General features: G+C 36.8%; 1 protein-coding gene across 9 annotated transcripts in view; it reads left to right on the top strand.

Moving 5' to 3' along the window:
• The window catches only part of ANKS1B (ankyrin repeat and sterile alpha motif domain containing 1B), a 6,771,497-nt gene that overhangs the window by 3,508,161 nt on the left and 3,241,281 nt on the right, over positions 1-22,055 (top strand). For all 9 annotated transcript variants that reach the window (XM_044087908.1, XM_044087910.1, XM_044087909.1 and 6 more), the window contains one exon: positions 9,719-10,326. In XM_044087908.1, the coding sequence (XP_043943843.1) occupies positions 9,719-10,326 (608 nt within the window). The remainder of the gene's footprint in view (positions 1-9,718; positions 10,327-22,055) is intronic.

Here is a 22,055-nt window from a genome sequence, read left to right as displayed (position 1 = left end):
CCCCGTACTCTTCTCTTATCAGGCCCATGATTGAGTACAATGCCCCATTTGGGATGTATCTTACCCGACACCTGCAGTGGTTGGAAAGACCCCAAAAGTTACTCACCAAGAGGATAAAAGGTCTCAAACATATGTCATATGCTGCCCGGCTGAAGAAACTCCAGCTCTATTCAGTCGCATACCGCCTACTCAGAGGTGATCTATGCCTGACGTACAAGGCCATGTCCAATCCGGAATTAATGGACATGCTCCACCTCAGGAAATCCAAATCCACCAGAGCCATGAGAGTGAGAGATTTGTACCTCAACACAGAAATAAATAGGACATGCTGGAGGGACAGATTCATAACCCAGAGGCTCCCTACACTCTGGAACAGAATCCCAATCCATGTTAGGCAGAGTCCCTCACTAACTCTCTTCAAGAGAAACCTTGACGAGTGGATGGGAGATCGTAGGTTTACCCCGGGGGTCATCTCTGTGTCACTACTAGACAGAGGCACAGTAAACTAAACCCTAAATGGGCGTAGTATACTCATTCCAAGGGGTGGTGAAAGCCACACACACTCTGGCTAGGCTTATAAATGCCCTAGGGCAGATAGCCTAGTACGAACCTATGAACCTATTTAAAATGCTGGCAATTGGATTGTGTCTGTGTGGTTTGTTTTATTTATATAAATGCATGTTTGCCTATTTCGTAAGTGATGGTTTAATAAAGATGTTTCTTGTTTTAAAAAAAGGGCAGGAAATGAATAATTTATATAGTGTTGCTTAGGTTATATGATATATAGAGATATATGTGAATTATAATGTTTGTAAACATGAACTTGTTAACACAGTTTGATTACTTTTATATAAATGTAAATTTGCCTATGTCACAAGTGATAATTGAATAAAGGTGTTCAAGAAAAAAATAATTTCTTTGATTGCATTTCCTTGATAATACTTTTGGAGAGGTAATCCCCTTAGCTCAAAAACTAACTTATATCTTTCCCATTTTGTATTGCTCTGAGCACTATGCTTGCCCTACACTTTCTACCTGTTTCATTGAGGTGAAGAAGTGCTGATTAATTGTTGTATCCTGAATTCTTATATAAATATTCCACATTTACTATGTCATCTTTTAGTTCCCTCAGTCTCAAGTGGATTTGAGTATGAGATGATTTATCTATTTCTGTACATAATTGCTTAAGTTTTGGCTTAAAGTTTTGCCAGTTAGCAGCTGGAAATTTAGTCGTATTAAGGTGACATATCCAGAATCCCAATATCCAGCTCAGAAGATGCATATATAAATCCTTTATTTTGATTCAGAGTGGGTCAGACTTCCATAAGTATGTTCTAACATGCATGAATGCTTGGCTAATGACAACTAATAACAATGAGTGATCTGCACAGGGTGTAGGAATAATCTGTATACAGGTGACCTGGGAAAGGAAAGGGCTAAAAATAAAATCATATCCAGCCTACTCACACTATTTGTTTTATTACTGAACTGTGTATATTCTGTAACATGTGGATTAAATAAGCTCCATGTAGGCAGCTGCACGTACTATCAATTTTGCTTACTATTGCATGCTGCCTTTGAGATTTTGGACATAGCTAAAGAAAGTCTTGTGGTTGTCCTTTGCTGGGAAGCTAGCATTAACTCAAATCTGACTTTAGTTGGCTTAACTTACCCTTGTAGTTCTTTGTATTGATTGACAACAGTGTTTTTATCATGCTGGGCAAGGTACTTCCTAATCTTGGCTATGACTTTTAACTTTTGTTGTACAACATGTTAACATTTGAATTCCAACTCGGTTTGTTTTTTTGTTTGTTCTGGGATTATTTGTGGTATTTCTATCATTAAAATCTGAACAATGAAAAATAAAAAGTCGAAGGTGCATAATGTTTAACAGCTTGATAACTCTGTGCACACATTCAGTGATGGGTGGAACAGCTACAGTGAGTAAAATAACTAGCGCTTCCTTAATAAAAGCAGAAATATTATAGGTTTAACTAGACAAATTCAAATATTTTAAGTGCTTCAGCTCAAGCACTGTACATATCAAAGCAATTAACAAATTCAGCAGTAAATAACATACTTAATCATAAAAATGTGACATCAAACAAGTACATTTTAGAAGCACTTTGAAAACTTGCAACTGTAGGTATTTCCTGAAGTCAGCCTGGAAGCTGGTATCCTACTGAATGAAAACCAGGAGAGTCCAAGTTGTACAGTGCAATAGAAAGAAGGTGTTGTGAACTAGAACTAAGTGAATGAGAAGGAATATAGGTGTGTAAAAGCTCCTTCAAATATGGTGGCCCTTGATTGCGAAGAGAGAGAGAGAGAGAGAGAGAGACAGCATAAGAAGAATCTTAAACATAATGCAATATCTGACAGGGAGCCACTGTCAGGCAGCTACTGTAAACTACACAAAACTGAAGTAATATGATGATGTCTTGAAACACCGAATAACAAACGTGCAGCAGAATTTTGAACAAGTCACGAGAGTGCAAGTACAGAATAAGGAAGACCAAGAACTAAAGTGTTACAATAATCTAAACAAGAGGAAATCAAAGCATGAACCACATTAAAAAGATCATTAGGAGGAATAAGGTACTTGATCATATTCTGAAGATGGAAACAGGATGACTTCACAACCGCTGAAATATGGTCCTTAAGTATCAACCAGTTGTCAAGAGCTACACTAAGATCACACACCTTGGACACAAATTTCAGTCTGTTGCCATTATACTGAATGTCAGGCATCAAAACTGGAAACTAAGAGTTCCTCAAGGTAGCGTGAATACTCATTGCTACCATTTAGAAATATTGAGTTTAACCTATTACTAACAATCAAGTCATGTATAAGTTCCAAGTCATAAGAAAAAGAATTAAGGCCTAACAGTGAGTCCTAAGGGAATGAGTGGTAAAACTGTGCATCGTCAGTGTAGCAATGATATTGCATGAATATCTAATGAAGAATGTCTCCTAGCAGCAATAGATAGATGGTAAATAATAGTGGTCCAAGGAGAGAGCCCTGTAGAACCCCACAATCCAGAGAGTAGGTGGAGGAAAAGTTCACATCAGACATAACTCTCTGAGTGAAACCTGCCAGGTAGGAAGCAAACCAATTCAGTATACCACCAGAAAGGCCACAGTAATGTTCTAGTCCATCTAAATGGTCCACTAAGTCAAATGCAAACAAGAGATCCTAGAATAATGACGTTGGTCTCTATTAACTAGGATATTATTAGAAACTCTTGTGAGAGCTGTCTCAGTAATGTATCATGCCCTAAAACCAGACTGAAATGGCTCTAAGATGACCTGATCAAATAAAAATGAATCCTGTTGAAGGTAAACTACTTTCTCATGAACTTTTCCCCAAAAAAGGAGGTTATAGATTGGACAATAGTTAGCAAGGTCATCAGAATACAGTACAGCTTTTTAAGGATTGGGGTCACCAATGCTTCTTTCAAGCATGTCGGAAATACATCAAGCCTAAGAAAGATGGCGATGATCTCAAAGATTAGTGTACCAATGACCTCAAGAGATGCCACCACAAACCAAGAAGGACATTAATCCAAAGAAAAAGTAGTAACTACCTTAATGGAGATCATATTGTTCATGTCATCAAAGTCAGGAATGTCACAGTTTCCAACCATGAGGATCAGAATCATCCCATCAACCAGGACAATGTGAAAATGAAAAAGAAGATGTAACCACAGAGGCTTAGTTAGGGTTAATTTTAGTGGAAAAGTAGAGAGTAGCCAGTTGACATTCAAATGCAATAATGCATCAATACAGATGGTAGACAGGTAGCCAAACTGTTGCCATCTTGTTCAATATTCTCTTGCAAAAGATGAACACATTTTTGATAGAATATTGCTTAGGATGGCTGATACTGAAGTATCTCAAAGTTACAGCGGGACATGAATTTAACTTTTGAAAAACACAATTCACTTTGCTACAGAGGATGAATTAGTAAAGAGACAAAATGCTAATCTAAGTGCTACAAATGTCATGTGATGTAAAACACAAAAAATGTGATATCTGGCAAAAAGAGAGGATATTCAAAATAAGCATGTGCATAAAAAAGCAAAATAATTGCAAGCTTGGCAAATGCATGAGATGCAACTACTATCATACTCAGAGCAGTGTCCTGCATATGACAGAAGACGTAAGAAATGCAGCAAGATGGAGCATTTTGATGTTGTGTACAACTAGGCTAATAAATGAATCTGCTGAGAATAAAACAGAATAGAGCATTCAGTAAGCCTGGGTTCAGTCACTGCTATAGGAAATGCTGAATCAGACTGGTAAGTTAAACTCCCGATACATGGAACTTCTGTAAGCTTTAAAATAGATAAAGGGGCTGATGTTATTACAGTGTCATGTGCTACTTATAAAATCATCAAATTGTCCACAACTGCTTGAAGTAAAAATAGAAATACATAAACCCACAAAAAAGCATGGGGGAATTCCTAACAATGACTGAGTAGAAAGGACACAAGTTTGAGTTGTGAATCTGCGCACTAGAAGTTCTATATCTGAATAATCTTCTTAGTAAAACGCTGGCATGCAAGTTGGAGCTGATTGCAAGAGTAAATTAAATTAATATAGATACGTTTGTGAAAGTTGGTTTGCTTAACTGTGAGCCAGCAAAGATAAAGCTGAAGCCATACGCCATCTCATGCGCCCTGACCACACCCAAAAGGATACTGTTTCCTGTATTCTCTAAAGTAGAACCAGAACTCAAATGTATACAGACATTTGCTGTGATTGAAAGTGAAACTGAACCCATTGCAAAGCAATTGATTGTGTACCTCTGGCACCAATTATCAAAAAGAATGTCAATGTGAGAATGTGTATTAAATAAAAAAAGTGTAATGAAGCAGTCTTGAGGGACAGGTTCATCCTTTTTACTTTTGAGGATATTACTCTCTTGCTGGTGCTAGAGTGTTCTCCACATCAGATGTTTCAAGTAGACTTTGATAGATACCACTCTAGATAGAGAGAGACATAGTTTATAGCGAACAAATATTTTCAGTCTAACTGGAAGGTTTTCTTTGCAAAATATATTTATTGTGCAAGTTTGTATCAGATCTGTCCAGGTGTTGCCTCCACTAACAGATTTTATAATGAATAATGTACTTTGGTCATGGGAGAATGCTCAAGATCTATCGTTTTGCAGGGTTAAACATCCTGATATATGTTTTAATGCTCACCTATTACTACATCACAAAACAAACATCCAGGAGTGCTGATGATAGTAATCACATTCCAGGTGTCAGTTTACTCCCGGCGGATGTACAAGTTCTACCACCTGTGGCATATTGCTCCAGAATGCTAACTGATGCAGAAAAATAGGAAGAGTGCCTTGGACGTATGTGGATATGTGAGAAGTTATCAAATTACCTATTGGAGCTTGAGAGTCCAGCTCCAGACTAACCACAGAAACTACACAGATTAATTCTTGCAATTTGACCAAAGCATTACCAAGATATCACAGGTTGCATCTGAAACTGAGATGCTGAGCTGTTTCAGTACCAGAGTGATCCATATACCTGGAATGCAAGTGACTTTTTCTGACATGTTTTTAACAAATCCAGTACTTGACCACGTACAATCTGATATTAAAGAAGTTGTTGTTGCATAAGTGAAGAACATCGTGGCAAATCAACTAGTATCTACTAAAGGGCTTGACATGCTGTAAAACAGGATAATGAGCTGCAGATAGGCATTAAACTTATAAGAGATGGATGACTTAATCATTAGACACAGACAAAGCATCCAGTGTACAAATGCTATACTGTCAGGGCACAATTGTTCTAAAAGCAATGGTTTGCTATATATCAAGACAGAATGGTTGTACCATCTTCACAATGTACTGAAGTGCTTAAAACAATATACAAATGACACCAAGGCATGACTAAGTGCTATGAAAGAGGCAAAATGTCAGTATGGTGGCCCATTATTAGCAAGGACATTGCACAGCTTGTGTCAGCATGCTGTTTTTATGTATGTATCTTTGCGGAGCTTTTCTCCCAGGGCCTCCACTGAAAATGGGCTCTATTCAGGCCCAGTGGACTTTCCCTGTTAACAAATGCAATAAATAAATAAATAATAATAAATACCAAAAAAGATTCTTCACCAACCATATCCTCACAAAGCCCTTATGTCCTACTGAGTTACTTCATACATTAGTACTGGACTAAATGTAGCACTGCTGATATATGTCCAACAGATCAGGAGTATGTTACTTGTTTTAAAATCTAAACCAAGACCAAAGCTTGTTGTTTTTGTTCTTTTCAAATCTGTTAAGAAGATTGCCACAATGCAAAATATAGATATGATAGGCGATACTACAGTCTACTCATATTTCTACCCAATTAACAAGTGTGACAAAAATGAATGAGTGGGAAAATGTGAAATGACTAACATCACAGTGCAAAAAATCAGGTGAACCACAATCTTATGTGGTGAAAATGGATAAAAATGCCATTGATAGATGTAACTAGAGATATCCAAGTTATTCTTGAGGACTCTCCCCAAAATAGCTATATAACAGCTAGACATGCCCAAGTGTTTGAATGAAGAATGATGAGGTGTTTAGCTAACTGAAGTATACATATTCCATCTCTGCAGCCAGCTATTTGAGATGAAGGTGGATGCTCCAAACTTGAAAAGAGTCATGAAGCTATCCTTGAAATCTGATGTGTCTCTGCCAAGTGCTTCCCCAACTGGTCCAGCTAAAGATGTTAGAGAAGTCTTTAGAATCTCTAACTCTTTGTCTAACCCTCTTCTACAAGTTATTTTCCAATGTGTGATCAGTCATGGTCATGAGATGAGTTTGTCTAACCAATGTATGAGTGTAACTATGCTCATGGGAAGATATGTGACTGATTACCTTTATATCTAGAAATGATACAGTGATTTGTGTTTCTTATGAAAAATTGTATGACAAGCACCCAAGATGTGCTTTTTGAAAAGTACTAATTAAAGTACTAGTTTGAATGCATACAGAGTTTACAATTTTTTTCTATTATTTCCATATTTATAATGCAAATTGTTCTCAGTTTACTCTTAAAGAAGAAGAGGTTGTGATGGTAACTGTGTTTTCACTGTGCTGTCGTTCTCCTAGGAATTAAACTGCATCATAACTGTGAAATCCAGAGGTTAGTGCCCGCTATTAAACAACATGTTAAAGATCTAGTACTAGAACACACTCCCTCAACCTTTCAACACAAGAGTTCTGGACAAAGACAAAAATGATAGGGGGACAAAGGCTCAAAATCAGGGATGCATTTTAAGTATTGCTCTTATAAAGTTAAGAAATTGCTAGAATAACAGATTTTGCACTTGCATGTATTTAGTGAAAGATGTGCTGTCTGACACTCATGTTTGTCATTGTTTTGTGACTTCAGTCATTAATGATTGCCAGAAAATCACAACGTTTATGAAGAACTGATCAAAAATATGAGACAAACATCTGGATGTTCTGTGAAATTCTGGGCATTTAACAGGAGGTATGAACGGCAACCTACATCTATGCCTCCGTTACTGTGCACCAGTGCTAGCTGTATTGTACAGAAACACATCACAGATGATGCAATGTTACCTTCTTAATGACATTTTTACATCATAACATTATATATAATATATATATATATATATATATATATATATATATATATATATATATGTGTGTGTGTGTGTATGTGTGTAGATAGATATTGATAGCTGCAATATATTCAGTCAAATATACACCTTGTGGACAGAGTATATTGGTTTCTCTTTTAACTAAAAGCCATGTTTATTGACATTAGGAGATGTTAAACATTGGCTCGATGACTGTTCCTGTGGTGTGCCTGCTTGCATACAAGCATTCGTTTTACTCCTGAGCTGTAGCTTTTGGTTATATACTGATATACTGAATGTTTCAGCATTAGTGGTGGGCAAACATGTATGAGTGCTTGTGGATTGGGGCTAGAATAAGGGACAGGTAAGGGAATAGATTTTGTAGTGTTTGTATGTGTGTCTGTGTGTAGGTGTGTGTGAATATTTTGGTGTATGTGCGCGTGTGCGTGTGTGTGTGTGTGTGTGTGTGTGTGTGTGTGTGTGTGTGTATGTCTGAGTGTGTACTTTTTGCTTAAAGTGAGAGTAAAGGCTATATAAAATGACAATTTTACAATTTTGGGTGTGCAATGGTGGGTCCACTTTGTAATTTCAAAATTCCGCAATCCTGACATTCTAAATACCGAAGCTTAGGACCTCAAGATTGTGGAATCTCAAAATTAAAAAAAAAAAGAAAACTAAAACAAAAATACATCAAGAATCACATTTTTGCAGGGGGGAATGTGCCCCCCACACCCCTGCAACTTAAATATACCGACTCCAAGATCGCACTAGAGTGAAGAGAATGATAATGTTCCCATTCTGCCCTTTACGACAAGCTCCATGGACAGGTTTTGAGATTTTACAACCTCGAAGTTCTGAGTGTCACTATTTAGAATGTCGGGATTGTGGAATTTCGAAATTACAAAGTGGACCCGTGATGCTATATGTGCAGTATTTCTGTATATCTGTGTGTGTGTGTGTGTGTGTGTGTGTGTGTGTGTGTGTGTGTGTGTGTGTGTGTGTGTGTGTGTGTGTGCGTGTGTGTGTGTGTGTGTGTGTGTGTGTGTGTGTGTGTGTGTTCACGTGTCCATTTACTGTACCTTTCATCATACTGATAACTATATATGCCTTTTGCTTATACTGAAAGTATGACAGCCCTTCTATTTTCACTGGAAAGACAGCATATGTCCAGCTGGCTAACCCCTGGAACTGCATTGTATAGTTATGTCCATTGATAGCCTTGGTACCCATGGTCTTGATATCTCTGCATTGTGCTGGCTCTAATATTTGTGCTGTTTTGTTTATTTGTGGTTGGTTTGCCCACCAACTGCAGGTTTGATGAGTTATATCCCTTCTCTTATCCATTTCCTACAAATCAGAAGTAGGCTTTGTTCATTCATTTTCTTGTGGATTGTCCTTAGACACTGAGTAAAATGTATGCAAATCCATTCATAAAATGGCATTCTTAGTAATAATAAAGTCAGAGAAGTCATGATAGCAGGTTAGACAGAAGAACCTGTTCTGCGATTTCATAATAACAAAGTCTTAGGAGGAAAAGTAAAGACACACAATATATTCTTTATTTAATGCAACCTTACATAGTTTTTTGTGTTATGGAAACCAATCAGAGGTATGCTACTATCAGGTGAAGATCTCCATTATGCACTATAGATGGTCTTTTGATACAGTTGGTATTTCATTAATCAAAATTAATTTTTGCAAAGTTTAGTTTCAAATTCCTCAATATTCAGATACTCTGCAAGCATGTGGGCTGTAAATGAAGAAATCAGATGAGATAACATTACAAAAGAACCTGTAGTTGGGAATCATACCACCTTAGTGTATCTGTTCTGTTCTGCAATAACCTTCTGTGAATTACACACTCTGGTGCCATTTATATCCATAAGTGCTGCATTCACACTTAGTGCAATTAATGCTTTTTTTTGTCTTTATGACAAGGAACACTTTTCACAACTGCTTACACTATCACACATACTCTAAAACACATTTTACCAACACTAGAACTACACAAAAGTATTTTGTAGACCATTAAAAAATACAGTAAGCACTTCATGATTGCTTGTAAATCAGCCTGTAACTTTTTCTTTCCATTTCTCAGATGAAACTCTGTATCAGCAGGAAGCAGCAGCAGAGGAGATTCCCGATGAGCATGTCCCGGAACAGTTTGCTGGCCTCTTACATGGATCCTCTCCAGCCTGTGAATCACCAGAAACACCCTACCAACTTTATAATAATGTCAGGAAGCATAAAGAATCTGAAAAGGGAGCAACTTTACCAAGCTCAAAATCTGCACAGAACTCTGAAAGAGATGGAACATTAGACCAAATTAATGGTGACAGTCCATCACCACAGGTAAAACCAAATAAACCTCAGGTTGTGTATAGAACAATTTTTCATACAAGAGTTAACCAACCAGATGGTGTGACATCTGTCAGCAATAGACCTGTGCAGAATATCGAGACACGGGCCAGCAACACTGGTGCATTTGAGGACCGGGCATGTACTTTAGGAAGGGTAAAATCTGTGCCAAAAACTCTCCTGGAAATGCATTTATCCAAAACTATATCCAAATCAGACTCTAATTTGATAAATTGCTCACCAGTTGAAGAAGAAACACGGGTGAAATGTTGTGACCCTTCACTCATTAAACAGCATGCAATCAGAAGTCCTGAAAGGACACCATCATTTACTGCAGAATGGGATGAAGTAAGTACCACATCATTTAGCTGCGCTGTCAGAACCATCAGAACCATGCCTTTTTAACATGCTGCTACCTGCTTGTGCATGTGTTAACTTCTGCATTGTATGGATGTTAGCACTGCATAGACCTTTGATTTCTGTCAATTCCAGTATGTCATGGGTGTTAATCCTACACAGACATGTGACTCCCGTCGGGATTGACCAGATCATATATGATGTAGAAATGAGAAAGGAGTAAGATAGTAAAATTATTGGATAATAATTAACTTTCACTCTATCAGACTATGAAGCTTGGGAAATGATCATTTTTTACGACAAAACCAAATCTTCCCTCTTTCAACATCTGACATGTTTCAATGATCAGTTAATGAGAAAATACAATTTCATAACTATTTATACATTTATGTTAGCAATACAGAGGTTTTTACAGTTTATTTTTCTTCTTAAATTAGCAACTAATTTTTGAAAGGAAGCATTTTTCCAACAGTGGTAACATAATTCATCTCAGAAGGAATTTGCTACAGAAGGCAGTGTACATTCTATTTAAATACTGTAATAACTATTAAGTACATGGAGGTCTATATGTCCTCTGAGTGCATTAGCTGAAATGCTACTGTATCATGATATCAAACACTTTTGTCAAAACTGTCAGAATTGTAAAACAAAAGTGTATATTTTCCACCTGGTGAAATTCCATTTTAAGAATCACAAGTTAGCTGTTATAATGATTTTCTACCAAGCTGTAGTTTAACTTGTTTTGGTGCTAAATCAACTCAGTATAATTTCTGCTAAATAGTTTTGAAGACGGGTTACCATAAGCAATGTGAATGCACTTTTCCTCAGATGGAAAAGAATGAAAGAAATTAAACATAAGAATGCAAATATGCACACACATGAACCCCCCCCACACACACACACACACTCAAGCACACTCACACACACACACTCACACACACACACACACACACACACACACACACATGCGCTCACAAGATGCACAAAACACAAGCCCAAGCAGGGTGTTTATCTACAAATAATGTCTGCTGAAAAATGAGTCCACCACTTCTCAGTGGCATATCAAGCTGCCGTGGAACTCAGACTAAAAATAACCTAATGGCTGCCATTATTTAATGCTCACTAAGCAGCACTTCTGCTGTTTAGCGAGTGTAAAATATAAAAAAAAAAAATTAATAAATTGTGTGCATTTATGTCTGTGTGTGTAAGTGTATGCATGCATGAGTGCGATTGTGAGATCGATCAAGCCTTTATTTTACACTCACTAAGCAGTGCTTTTGCTGTTCAGTGAGTGTAAAAACTAAATGAAATTGAAAAAAAGTTTCAAGAAATCTGGATAAAGCCTAAAATAAAGGGGGAACAAAGACTTAAAAATTGGAACAGATATTAAATGTTGTTCCTATAAAATTATAAAGTAGCTTAAATAGCAGGATTTGTGTTAACATGAATTTTTCTGAAGGAAATAAAGTCTGAAAGTCAAATATATGTCATTATTTATTTACTGACATTGTTCCCCAATAACTGGCAACAAACCACACATTTTAGGAGTAAGGGACCAAAAAATAAAGTAAATGTCTAGATATTTTTTAAATGATATACTTTAGATATAAAATGCCACCTCTAACACCTTTACATATAATACAGCAACTTTGAAACACTAGGCAAAGGAACTATTTTGCATAAAAATATATAAAAAAATAATATAGTAATAAAAACAAAAATAAGTAAGTAAAACACAACACTTTTACAGATAGCCCATTCTCTAAGTGCAGTAAAGTTCTCCAGTTGTGTGTTATTGTGGAAAAAAACCCTTCCAGGGGTATAGAAGCCCTCTGCCTCCAATGCCAGGCTTCAGAACACCCCAGGCATTATTTCCACAATAACACGCACCCTGTTGGGCATTATTGTCTGCATATCTATCTGTATGCATGTATGAAACACATCCACATATATGTAGAGATGCATTATACACAAACACACACGCACACACACACACACACACACACACACACACATATATATATATATATATATATATATATATATATATATAGACAGGCTGACTGCTGACCCAGGGAAGCACAGTTGTGTTGAGCCATAGGGACATACTGATTAGCACAGAAGAGGGTATTTTTGACATGCTGCTGTCTATAAGGAAATGGATTTGTGGTTTCTGGAATTTGGGACGTGTCTCTATAGATTGACAAGGGTTGTTACAAGGTATCTCTGAAAGATGTTGTTTGGAATACATCCGGAAGCTAGAAAGGAATAAAAGGCTTCTATCCTGCTTGCTGAGTGCTAGTGGAAATTATTGAAACTATCTACTTGTTTTGGGATTGAAATCACTGTCAACAATATGTTGCTCTGGATTAAGGCCCGTGGAAGGATTTGGCTAGCATCCTTATTTATTTATTTTTGTTCTTATTCTCTACGCTTTTCAAGAAATAATATTTTTATTTATTTTTCTGACTGACTAAATCTGCTTAAAGCTGAAAATTGACTAAAAACTGTTCTTTTTGGTCCAGAATATGTTTAAAGTGGCTACTTATATATATTGCAAACAATATGTTTGGCATTTTTAGCCAAAATCCTTGAAACAAGATACAAACAAAAACAAAATCCAGTTCTTGTTGATTTGCTCTTTACATAAGGACTACCCATTTCTGGATACTGCTCTTTCTTGCCTAACTTGTCCAGCAATATCACCCTCCTTTCAAAAGACATTGTAATAATAGGTAGAGATGTTTTCAGTGGGGGAGCTGTAGGCAGAGCTGGATTCCCAGGGTCAGAAATTAAACTAAAATAAAAATCTGACCTTTTCTTTGAAATTTTTGTTCTATAGTATCAGCAAACGTATGAGTGGGAGCCTGGTTGTGTGGGTGCTAAGATTTTAACAGATCATCAGCATTATTTTACATAGGCAGTCCTCTTGAACTCTGGTTATTTGAGCATTTCTTCATGTTATCTTTTACGTGTGGAAAGCTCAGAAATGGGATAGCTAAATAGCTCTTTAATATTATAGTTTCACTGAAAGTAATTTCCTAAGGTGCATAGCTAGATTACTTTGACAAGGTGTCATCATGACCAATTTGTACATAATGATTATTCCTAACTCAGAAGAAATAGTAGAAGGACTTGTGCTCTGTTTTCTCTTCATTTTATGAACCTTTACAGGAAGTGGCAAAGGGTCATGTTGAGTGACCATAAGGACAGATGTGTATTGGCCCTCAAAGGTATGATACAGGTCCTTGTTGCCACCCTGAAGCTGCAGAAAGAATTTTTTTTTTGCCAAGAAATAATTGCTCAAGAAAGTCATAAAGTACAGTATGAAGGAGAAATAGCAGCTGGTTGATATATGGAATTAACCTTTGTCTCACTTATGGTCATAGGCTATTGTACAACAAAACTATGTACCTGATACAACTTTTCTTATTGTGTTGTCTTGGCATATTGGAGGCATCTGTATTTCTGTAGGAACTGATATGCATTCCTGTTGTACTTTGTCCTTTCGCAATGGCTTTAGTGAAGGTTGCTTATGTATTTTACTATCTGGCTTTACGTTCTATTTTTGAGAGCTATCATAGTGCTTGCACCTACTTGAAACAAACTTGTAGATGTTTGCTCCTTAGCTAGATCTAAGGGCTTGGATTTATTTATGTTAGTGAGCAGTTCTAACTCTTTTTCTCATTTATTTATGTTTCTCCCTTCTGGCTATCTAAGTTTGTAGAAGTATTTCTTTGCCAATGTTTTAAGTCATTTTTTCTGTTAAATTGGCATTGAATGCATGTAGTTGTATTTAGTTTGCATTTTGTTTAAACTCAGTTCAATTCTTGCAATTTTTACATTGTTATCTGGAACCAAACAGAACAAGCACTGTGCAGGGTACTCCTCTGGTGCTGTTTGCAAACCACAACTACTCCTGCCTCCACACTTTGAAGTTGCAACTTAGTCTTTTGATGATTCCTAGGACTTATCTTTACTTTGGGAAAGAATAGTTAAAACTATGCAGAAATAATTAAAAAATAAAGCACAGCATGAGACAGAATGCAGCTAAAGTTTTCTCTAGCACAGCTGTGGGACCATGAGTAATCTGAAATGGTGACAAGACCTGAAGACAGCTAATACTGTTGTGGGATATGTAAGACACTCTTACAACACCTATGTCATTCCATAAGAAGGGATAAGACCAATGCAGGTGTTTGCAGGAAAAGTAGCCATCACTTGAAAGACTCTGACCAGAAAAACAGCATGCATATTGTAAATCAGACTGCACATGCTGTGTGTACTATATCTTTAAGAAGCATGTCAAGACATTATGTGCATATATAAATGTTAAATAAACCATGGAACAACAAATACAAATCAAAGACGATGAAGAAGACAACCACTTTCCCAGAAAAGTAGTTTATTAAGTGCTTTTGTCCACAATGTTTCAGCACTTCTTCAAAATAACAATAGAATCAGCCACCCAGCATTTATATATCAGTTAAAACACAATACAATTCAAAACCTTCCCTTCAATAGTTTGAATCTGCAATTTATTGAAAGCCTTCCTATTCAAATACTCTGCTTCATTATGAAAGCATGTACCCCCTACACCAGAAAAAACCCTTGTCAAGTGCCAGTGTGTACGCTTGGCTAGGATGGATACTGATGATTCCGAACATTTGAAGGAATATGATGTTTTGAGATCGCTGTTTATGGTGAGGGGGTATCCTGAGTCTTTTTTAACTGAAATGTTTTTAAAAGTGAATGTAAAAAGAAGGACGGGTCATTTTACTCCCCCCTCCCCTCATTGGGAGGAGGTAATATGGGTAGTGCAGTAAAGAGATGCGTGGATGGTAATGCAATCCCTATTTTTAACACTTAATAGTATTTTTTTTTATTTTGCCTCTATAGTGTGGAAGAATTGGAAGTTATTTTGTTTTCATGAGCAATATAAGGAAATAGTGGGGGAAAAGCCAATAACTGTATATAAGAAGGACCTGTGTTTTAAAAAAATTGTTGAAGAGATCTGGAGAGGTATGTAAAAAAGGGAAAATGACAAAGTGTGGTCATTGCTCTCAATGTCCATATACAGGAGATGGGGAAGTATTTTTTGTAGAAGGTTTTGGGGATATTAAGTTGTTTGGGAGATTTCAGTGTGTAGCAAAGGGGTAGTGTACTTGGCCCTCTGTAAATTATGTAATGCATTCAATGTCGGAAAAAAACAAGTTAAGCCTGAGGAAAATAATTTATCAGCATTTGTATGATATTAGGAGAAGAGACGACAAGAATGCTTTATATAAGCATATAGAATGGAATCTTTCTCATGAATTTAAATTTGTAGTTATAGATCAGGTAACTTTGGGACAAAGGAGAAGGCCTAGTGATGACTTTTTGCAGTTTTTAGAGCTTAAGTGGCAATTGAAAACTGATGCCACTGCTACCCCTGGGCTTAATGAAGCAATGTCCTTGGGTAGTATTTTAAAGCTTAGAGCTGCATATTTTATGCTCTAAAAGAGTATATTAATTGTATTTTTATGTGTATTTTTATATGTGATGTAGTAACGTTTATTAGATTTGGTTAGCCTATGAGTAATAGAAAAAAGTATGGAATTATATGTTAGCATTTTATGTTATGTCTTAAATAGGATTCTATTAGCTATTATGGTGATGCTTATTGAAGGGAGGGTTTTGAATTGTATTGTGTTTCAACTGAATATTAAATGCTGGGTGGCTGATTCTGTTGTTATTCTGAAGAAGTCTTGGAACATTGTGGACAAAAGTGCTTAATAAACTACTTTTCTGGGACAGTGGTTGTCTTCTTCATTGTCTTTGATTTGTATTTTACATGTATAAATATCTAGCATGTGCCATTCCTAGTGCCATTTTGAGAGTGCAGCCAGAGAGGAAGCATCTATAACTCCAGCAGTTAGTTTGTATATAAGTTACTTAAGTTAAAGTCAGTTAACTTCTATCATGATGTGTTTGTACAAAATAAAGCTGCTTGAACAGAACCCACGAAGAGATGGTGTCAGAACCGGGATCACAGAGAATAATATTTGGAGCCATCAGGTGCAAAGATGACAGTGAAGGTAAACTAAGAGAAACATGCACGGAATAGAGCCAGAATGAATAGAAGGTACAATGGAACATTACAAGGGCACAAACTGCATTATCAAACAAACGGGAGGCATGAAAAGGTTTATTAACTAAGGGAGATGTTTAAAACAATGACCTTTAACAAAACGATTGTCAGAAAGACAAAATGAGTATGTTTAAAGTAAAACAAGCATGTTTAAGGGCAAAATGAGTATGTTTAAAGTAAAAGGAGAATGTTTAAGGGCAAAACAGGTATGTTTAGGGTAAAACGAGCACAAGAAAAGGACAATTGGCATGAAAAGAGATTAAACAAGCAAAACAAATATAATAAGGGCAAAAAAGGCACATTAAGCATAAATAAAGCAAGGTGACTATGATTTTGGCAATGGGCTGTATTTTGGCATAACTACGACTTTGCATTGTATCAAGGGCATAACTAAAGTTATTCAAAGTATCTCAAAGTGTGTAAAAATTCTTACAGTGTGTGTTTATTACTGTGTATTTATCTCGAAGAATTTATTGTGTACAAAGTGCAACTATTTCATGAAGTACAGTCAAAGTACAGCCATTTCAAAAATTTTCATGTGCTCAGTGTGTCTATTTGCAAAGTGTCGCCATTACAGAGTGTTTCTTGCACTGTAAAGAGTTGCCTAGCAAGGTGCCACCATTTTGGGGAAATTTCAGTGTGCTGTGTACAGTTTATTCACAAAGAAATTTGAAATTTTATTGACTCTGAGCTTCCCTTGCCCAGTTTATTTTCATGAAGTCATTTGAAATGTTTCTTAAAATGATGATAATTTTCTTTAGCAAGACCGTAATTTCAAGAGTATTATGGTGCCTTAGAGACTTATTTCACAAAGTCCATTTACATAGAGGCGTGCATCGTGCATTTGTTTGATATGTTTCTTATACTGATAAGAGGTGATTTCTTGCAATAAAGTGATTTCAAAGGTGTTATAGTGCCTGAGATAGTTGTTTCGCAGAAAGCCCAATAGCATAATTTCGAAAAGCCCAAAAGCATACTTTCAGAAGCACAAAGTTATAAAATACTGGCATATGTGTATGTGTTTGTGCTTATTTGCAAAACCCCTTCACTGGTATGTGTTAATATGGCCCTTACCACTTGTATTTGATCAGAATATTGCAGAGAATTGGAGAATATTTCAGCAAGAGTATGATATTTTTATGCAAGCAGCTTATTCAGATAAAGATGCACATAATAAGGCATTCATTTTGTTAAACCTAGCTGGGTTAGAGGCCATAGAAGGAGGCCATTCGTTTGTGTATGTACCAGCAGTATATGAGGGAGAAGGTGAAAATTGTCATATTGTTGTACAGGCTGAATCAAGGGAAGACCCCCGGGTTTTTGAAGCGCAAGTTCAGAGAGATGTGTAACCCCTAGATAAATATTACATTAGAGAGGCATTTATTTTACAAGAGAGATTAGAAACCAGGGGAAAACTTTTGCAGCTTATATAACTGACCTGAGAAACAAAACTAAAATGTGACGGTTTGGGGACTTAAAAGTTGAGTTAATAAAGGACAGGCTTTTGTGTGGTATTAATAGTGCTGCTATGAGAAATATCTTGGTTTGTGACAGTGATTTAACATTGAATAAAGCCATAGAGATTTGTCAGATCCATGAAGTGACAGAAAAACAGACTAGTATGCTTGTGCGTAATAAGAGCATAGTTTCAACAGGCTCCAGAGCACACATAGATAATATGCAACAAGTGGCAAACAGAAGTAGGCCTAAGCACATGGTAGCTACAGCCCATGCTGGCTCACCAGGGAAACCACAGAACTTTTCAGCAAGTTCTAAGACTAGTTCCTCAGTGCAGTACAAGAGTGAATCAGCAAGACCCAAGTCCAGCTTTATTAACTGTCACAATTGTGGTGCAAATCATGAGTCTAAAAGAGAGAAATGCTTAACATTTGGTCAGCAATGTCACAAGTGTATAATATGGAATCATTTTCAAAAGTTTTGCAAATCAAGTAAACCCCACATAATTCTAAAGAAAGGTCACACAAAAAAGAAAATTGATCAAGTAGAGTTACAGTATTCTGCTTTTTATGTAGATGGTATATCAGTAATTGGTGAAAGAGTTGATGCAGTGAACTTATTGGCAAAGAACAAAGTGTTTTATACTGTCCGGATCAAGGGTAAATCCACAGAGCTTAAAGAAGATACCAGTTCAAAGTGTAATGTTATATCAGCAGACACATTTGCTAAAGTGAGAGCTAATGAGCAACTCAATGTGGCCAGTAGTGTGAAACTTGTTGCTTATGGAGGTGAAGAAATTCAAACTGAAGGCTCAGTGATGCTTTTATTTTATTTGGCTAAGAACTGTTACAACTTGTTATTCTATGTAGTCCAAAGGCCAGTACAGTCTTTATTGGGTCTCAAAGATAGTTTGAGAAGGAATATGCTTTCTTTTACCAAAGAAATTCATCACATAAGTGCATCTCCTAGTTCCAGTTTTTCTGAAACCATTTTCTCAGAGTATGCTGACGTTTTTGATGACAAGTTGATCAAATTTCCAATCGTGTATTCCATGAAGTTAGACCCAGAGGTCACTCCAGGGATCAGACTGGCAAGAAGAATTCCAATAGCTATGCAGAATAAAGTCAAAGCTTAACTGGATAAAAATGTGCAGCAAGGTGTAATTTGTTCAGTTACAGAACCAACTGAATGGGTGTCATCTATGGTAGCAGATCACAAAAAAGGCTCAGATGAAATCAGAATATGTATTGACTTAAGAGATTTGAACAAAGCATTGAAGAGACTGTATCATCCAATGAGCACAGTGGAAGAGGTCACAGTCCTAATTCTGAATCCCACTGTTTTTTTTCTGTCTTGGATGCAAAAAGTTCATTTTGGCGAGTGATGCTTGATCGCAAATCCTCATTACTAACCACTTTTTGTACCCGGTTTGGCAGATACAGATTCCTAAAGATGCCTTTGGAATGAATAAATTCTGCAAGTGAAGTCTTTCAGCGTGCAATGGAGGAATTATTTTCAGGTTATCCTTGTGCCATAATAGTAGATGATTTATTGGTTACGGGCAATGGTAAAGCAGAGCATGACAGAAACCTAAAGGAAGTTCTAGAGCACGTGAAGTAAACATGAAGCTCAATCCTCTGAAGTTCAAATTCAGACTTCCAGAAGTTACACATGTAGGTCATTTATTTACCAGAACTGGCTTGGGACCAGACCCGACCAAGCAAGCAGCTATTGTAGAGATGTCATTGCCAGACAATGTTCAAACTCTACAGCATTTCTTAGGCATGATCAACTATTCAGGCAAGTTTATACCAGACATCAGTGAGTTGACAGTACCTTTAAGAGAAAGAAAACTAATGTGCAAAAATGTTATATGGTCATGGCTAGAACATCACCAGAAAGCATTTGAAGACCTTAAGCAGAAAGTTGCCACCCCGCCTACATTAAGATATTATGATGTGAACAAACCAGTTACTTTTTCCTGTCATGCTTCAAAATTTGGTTTAAGTGCAGGTATACTTCAAGAGGGAAGATCAGTAGCCTATGCATCTAGAACACTTAACCAAAACTGAGATGCAGTATGCTCAAATTGGCAAAGGACTTTTGGCAATAGTATTTACATGTTCCAAGTTTCATGATTATATTTATGGTCGAGCTATTCAGATTGAAACTGACCACCAACTTCTAATTGCTATTCTAAAGAAGCCTATGCATTCAGCTCCAGCAAGATTACAAAGAATGATGCTCAAATTGCAAATGTACAACTTCAACATGGTCTATATCAAAAGGCAAGCTACTCTGTCTGGCTGATAACTTATCCAGTTCACCCAGAAACACAACGGAGTAACTTAATGCAGAGCATTTTGACTTTGACATGATGGAAGTGTGTAACGTTTCTACCACTAGGCTTGGTGAGTTAAGAGATCACACTGAGATTGATCAAATTTTGTAAAAGCTGAATCATTACATTAATGTTGGATGGCCATAAAAGCAACCTGAAGTGCAAACCTATTTTCCTTACAGAGATAAAATGTTGATGGAGGATGGTATTATTTTCAAAAGACCTAAAATTGTTGTTCCTGTTTCCTTACAACAATAATATATCCAGATTTTGGATCGTGGTTACCCAGGTTCTGCATCCACTAAGAGAATACCAAGAGAATTGGTATTTTGGCCTTCATTATTGAGAGACATTGATAAAGTATTTTCTTCTTGTTCCATATGCAATAGTACTAGACCGGATTTGCAAAGAGAACTACTTCAGCTAAGTCAAGTTCCTGAACTACCTTGGTCGACAGTCGCCACTGATATCTTTGAGTGGAACAATCAACACTAATTGGTATTGGTAGACTCTTATTTGAACTGGTTTGAGATTGACTTACTACCTAACCTAACATCCACAACTGTTATTACTAAGTTGAAATGTCATTTCTCAGTCCATGGTAGCCCACACAAAGTTTTCTCTGACAATGGTACTCAATTTACTAGCCAGTTGTTTCAGAAATTTGCAAGAGAATGGGACTTTGTACATGTTACTAGCAGTCCTGAATATCCACAGTCAAATGGGCTAGCTGAATGTGCAGTGCAAAGCAATTACTTGAAAGGTCAAAGCATTACAATACCGATGTCTGTTTGAATTATCTTAATCTCCGAAACATACCCCGTGGCGATATTCTTGGTTCACCTGCTCAAAGACTTCTTTCCAGGCAAACTAGAATGACTCTACCTATTAGTTCCAGTTTATTGAGGCCTAAAGCTAAGAACAATAGAACCATAAAGGCTCAACTTTTCAAGAAGCGTTCGATCCAGAAGTCCAGTTATGACAAAAGGAGTAGATTTCTTCATTCGTTGAGGGAAGGAGAAACAGTGAGAATACAAATGATGAAAGGTTTGGACCGGACTTGTCAAGTTACAGGCATATGTGCCAAGCTGAGATCTTACCTGGTAGAATCCAAGGGTATGGAGTACAGGGAAACAGCAGACATTTACTTCCTGTACCGGAATCATCACCACAACATCATTTTGATGACACAGTCTCTAGATCTTAGAGTGAACCAAATGTTGTTTCCATCCCAGAGTGTATTTCTATGTCTGATTCCATTCCTGTAGGTGTTTCAGACAATTCAAAGACTGAGCATTATACAGAGACAGCTCCAATTGCTAAGTCCAATTCCCCGTTTTATGTCACATGATATGGACGAGTATCCAAGCACAGTGTGAAATGTACAACAACATAGACTTAACTGAGTATATATGTATTTTATCTTGTGTAAATGCATGACGGAAAACTGTGTGTGATATCTGCATGCTAAAGAGATCCATAACATTGCATGTTTTATTTTTCAAGAGGGAGGATGTTGATTAGAGTGCACATGCTGTGGGTACTGTACCTTTGAGAAGCATGTCAAAATGTTAGGTGCATGTGTAAATGTCTAGCACATTCCATTCCTAGTGCCATTTTGAAAATGCAGCCAGAGAGTAAGCATGTATGATTGCAGCAGTTAGTTTGTATACAAGTTACTTAAGTTAAAGTCATTAAACTCCTGTCGTGATGTGTTTGTACAAAATAAAGCTGCTTGAACAGAACCCACGAAGACTTTTCTGTTGTGTCCAAAGTAGGAGAGTGACACAA

Source organism: Protopterus annectens, chromosome 11.part0 (assembly GCF_019279795.1).
Source record: "Protopterus annectens isolate FY-2018-M chromosome 11.part0, PAN1.0, whole genome shotgun sequence".
Taxonomy (NCBI): domain Eukaryota; kingdom Metazoa; phylum Chordata; order Ceratodontiformes; family Protopteridae; genus Protopterus; species Protopterus annectens.
The sequence above is the reverse complement of the archived record's forward strand: the minus strand, read 5'-3'. Positions and strand labels throughout refer to the sequence as shown.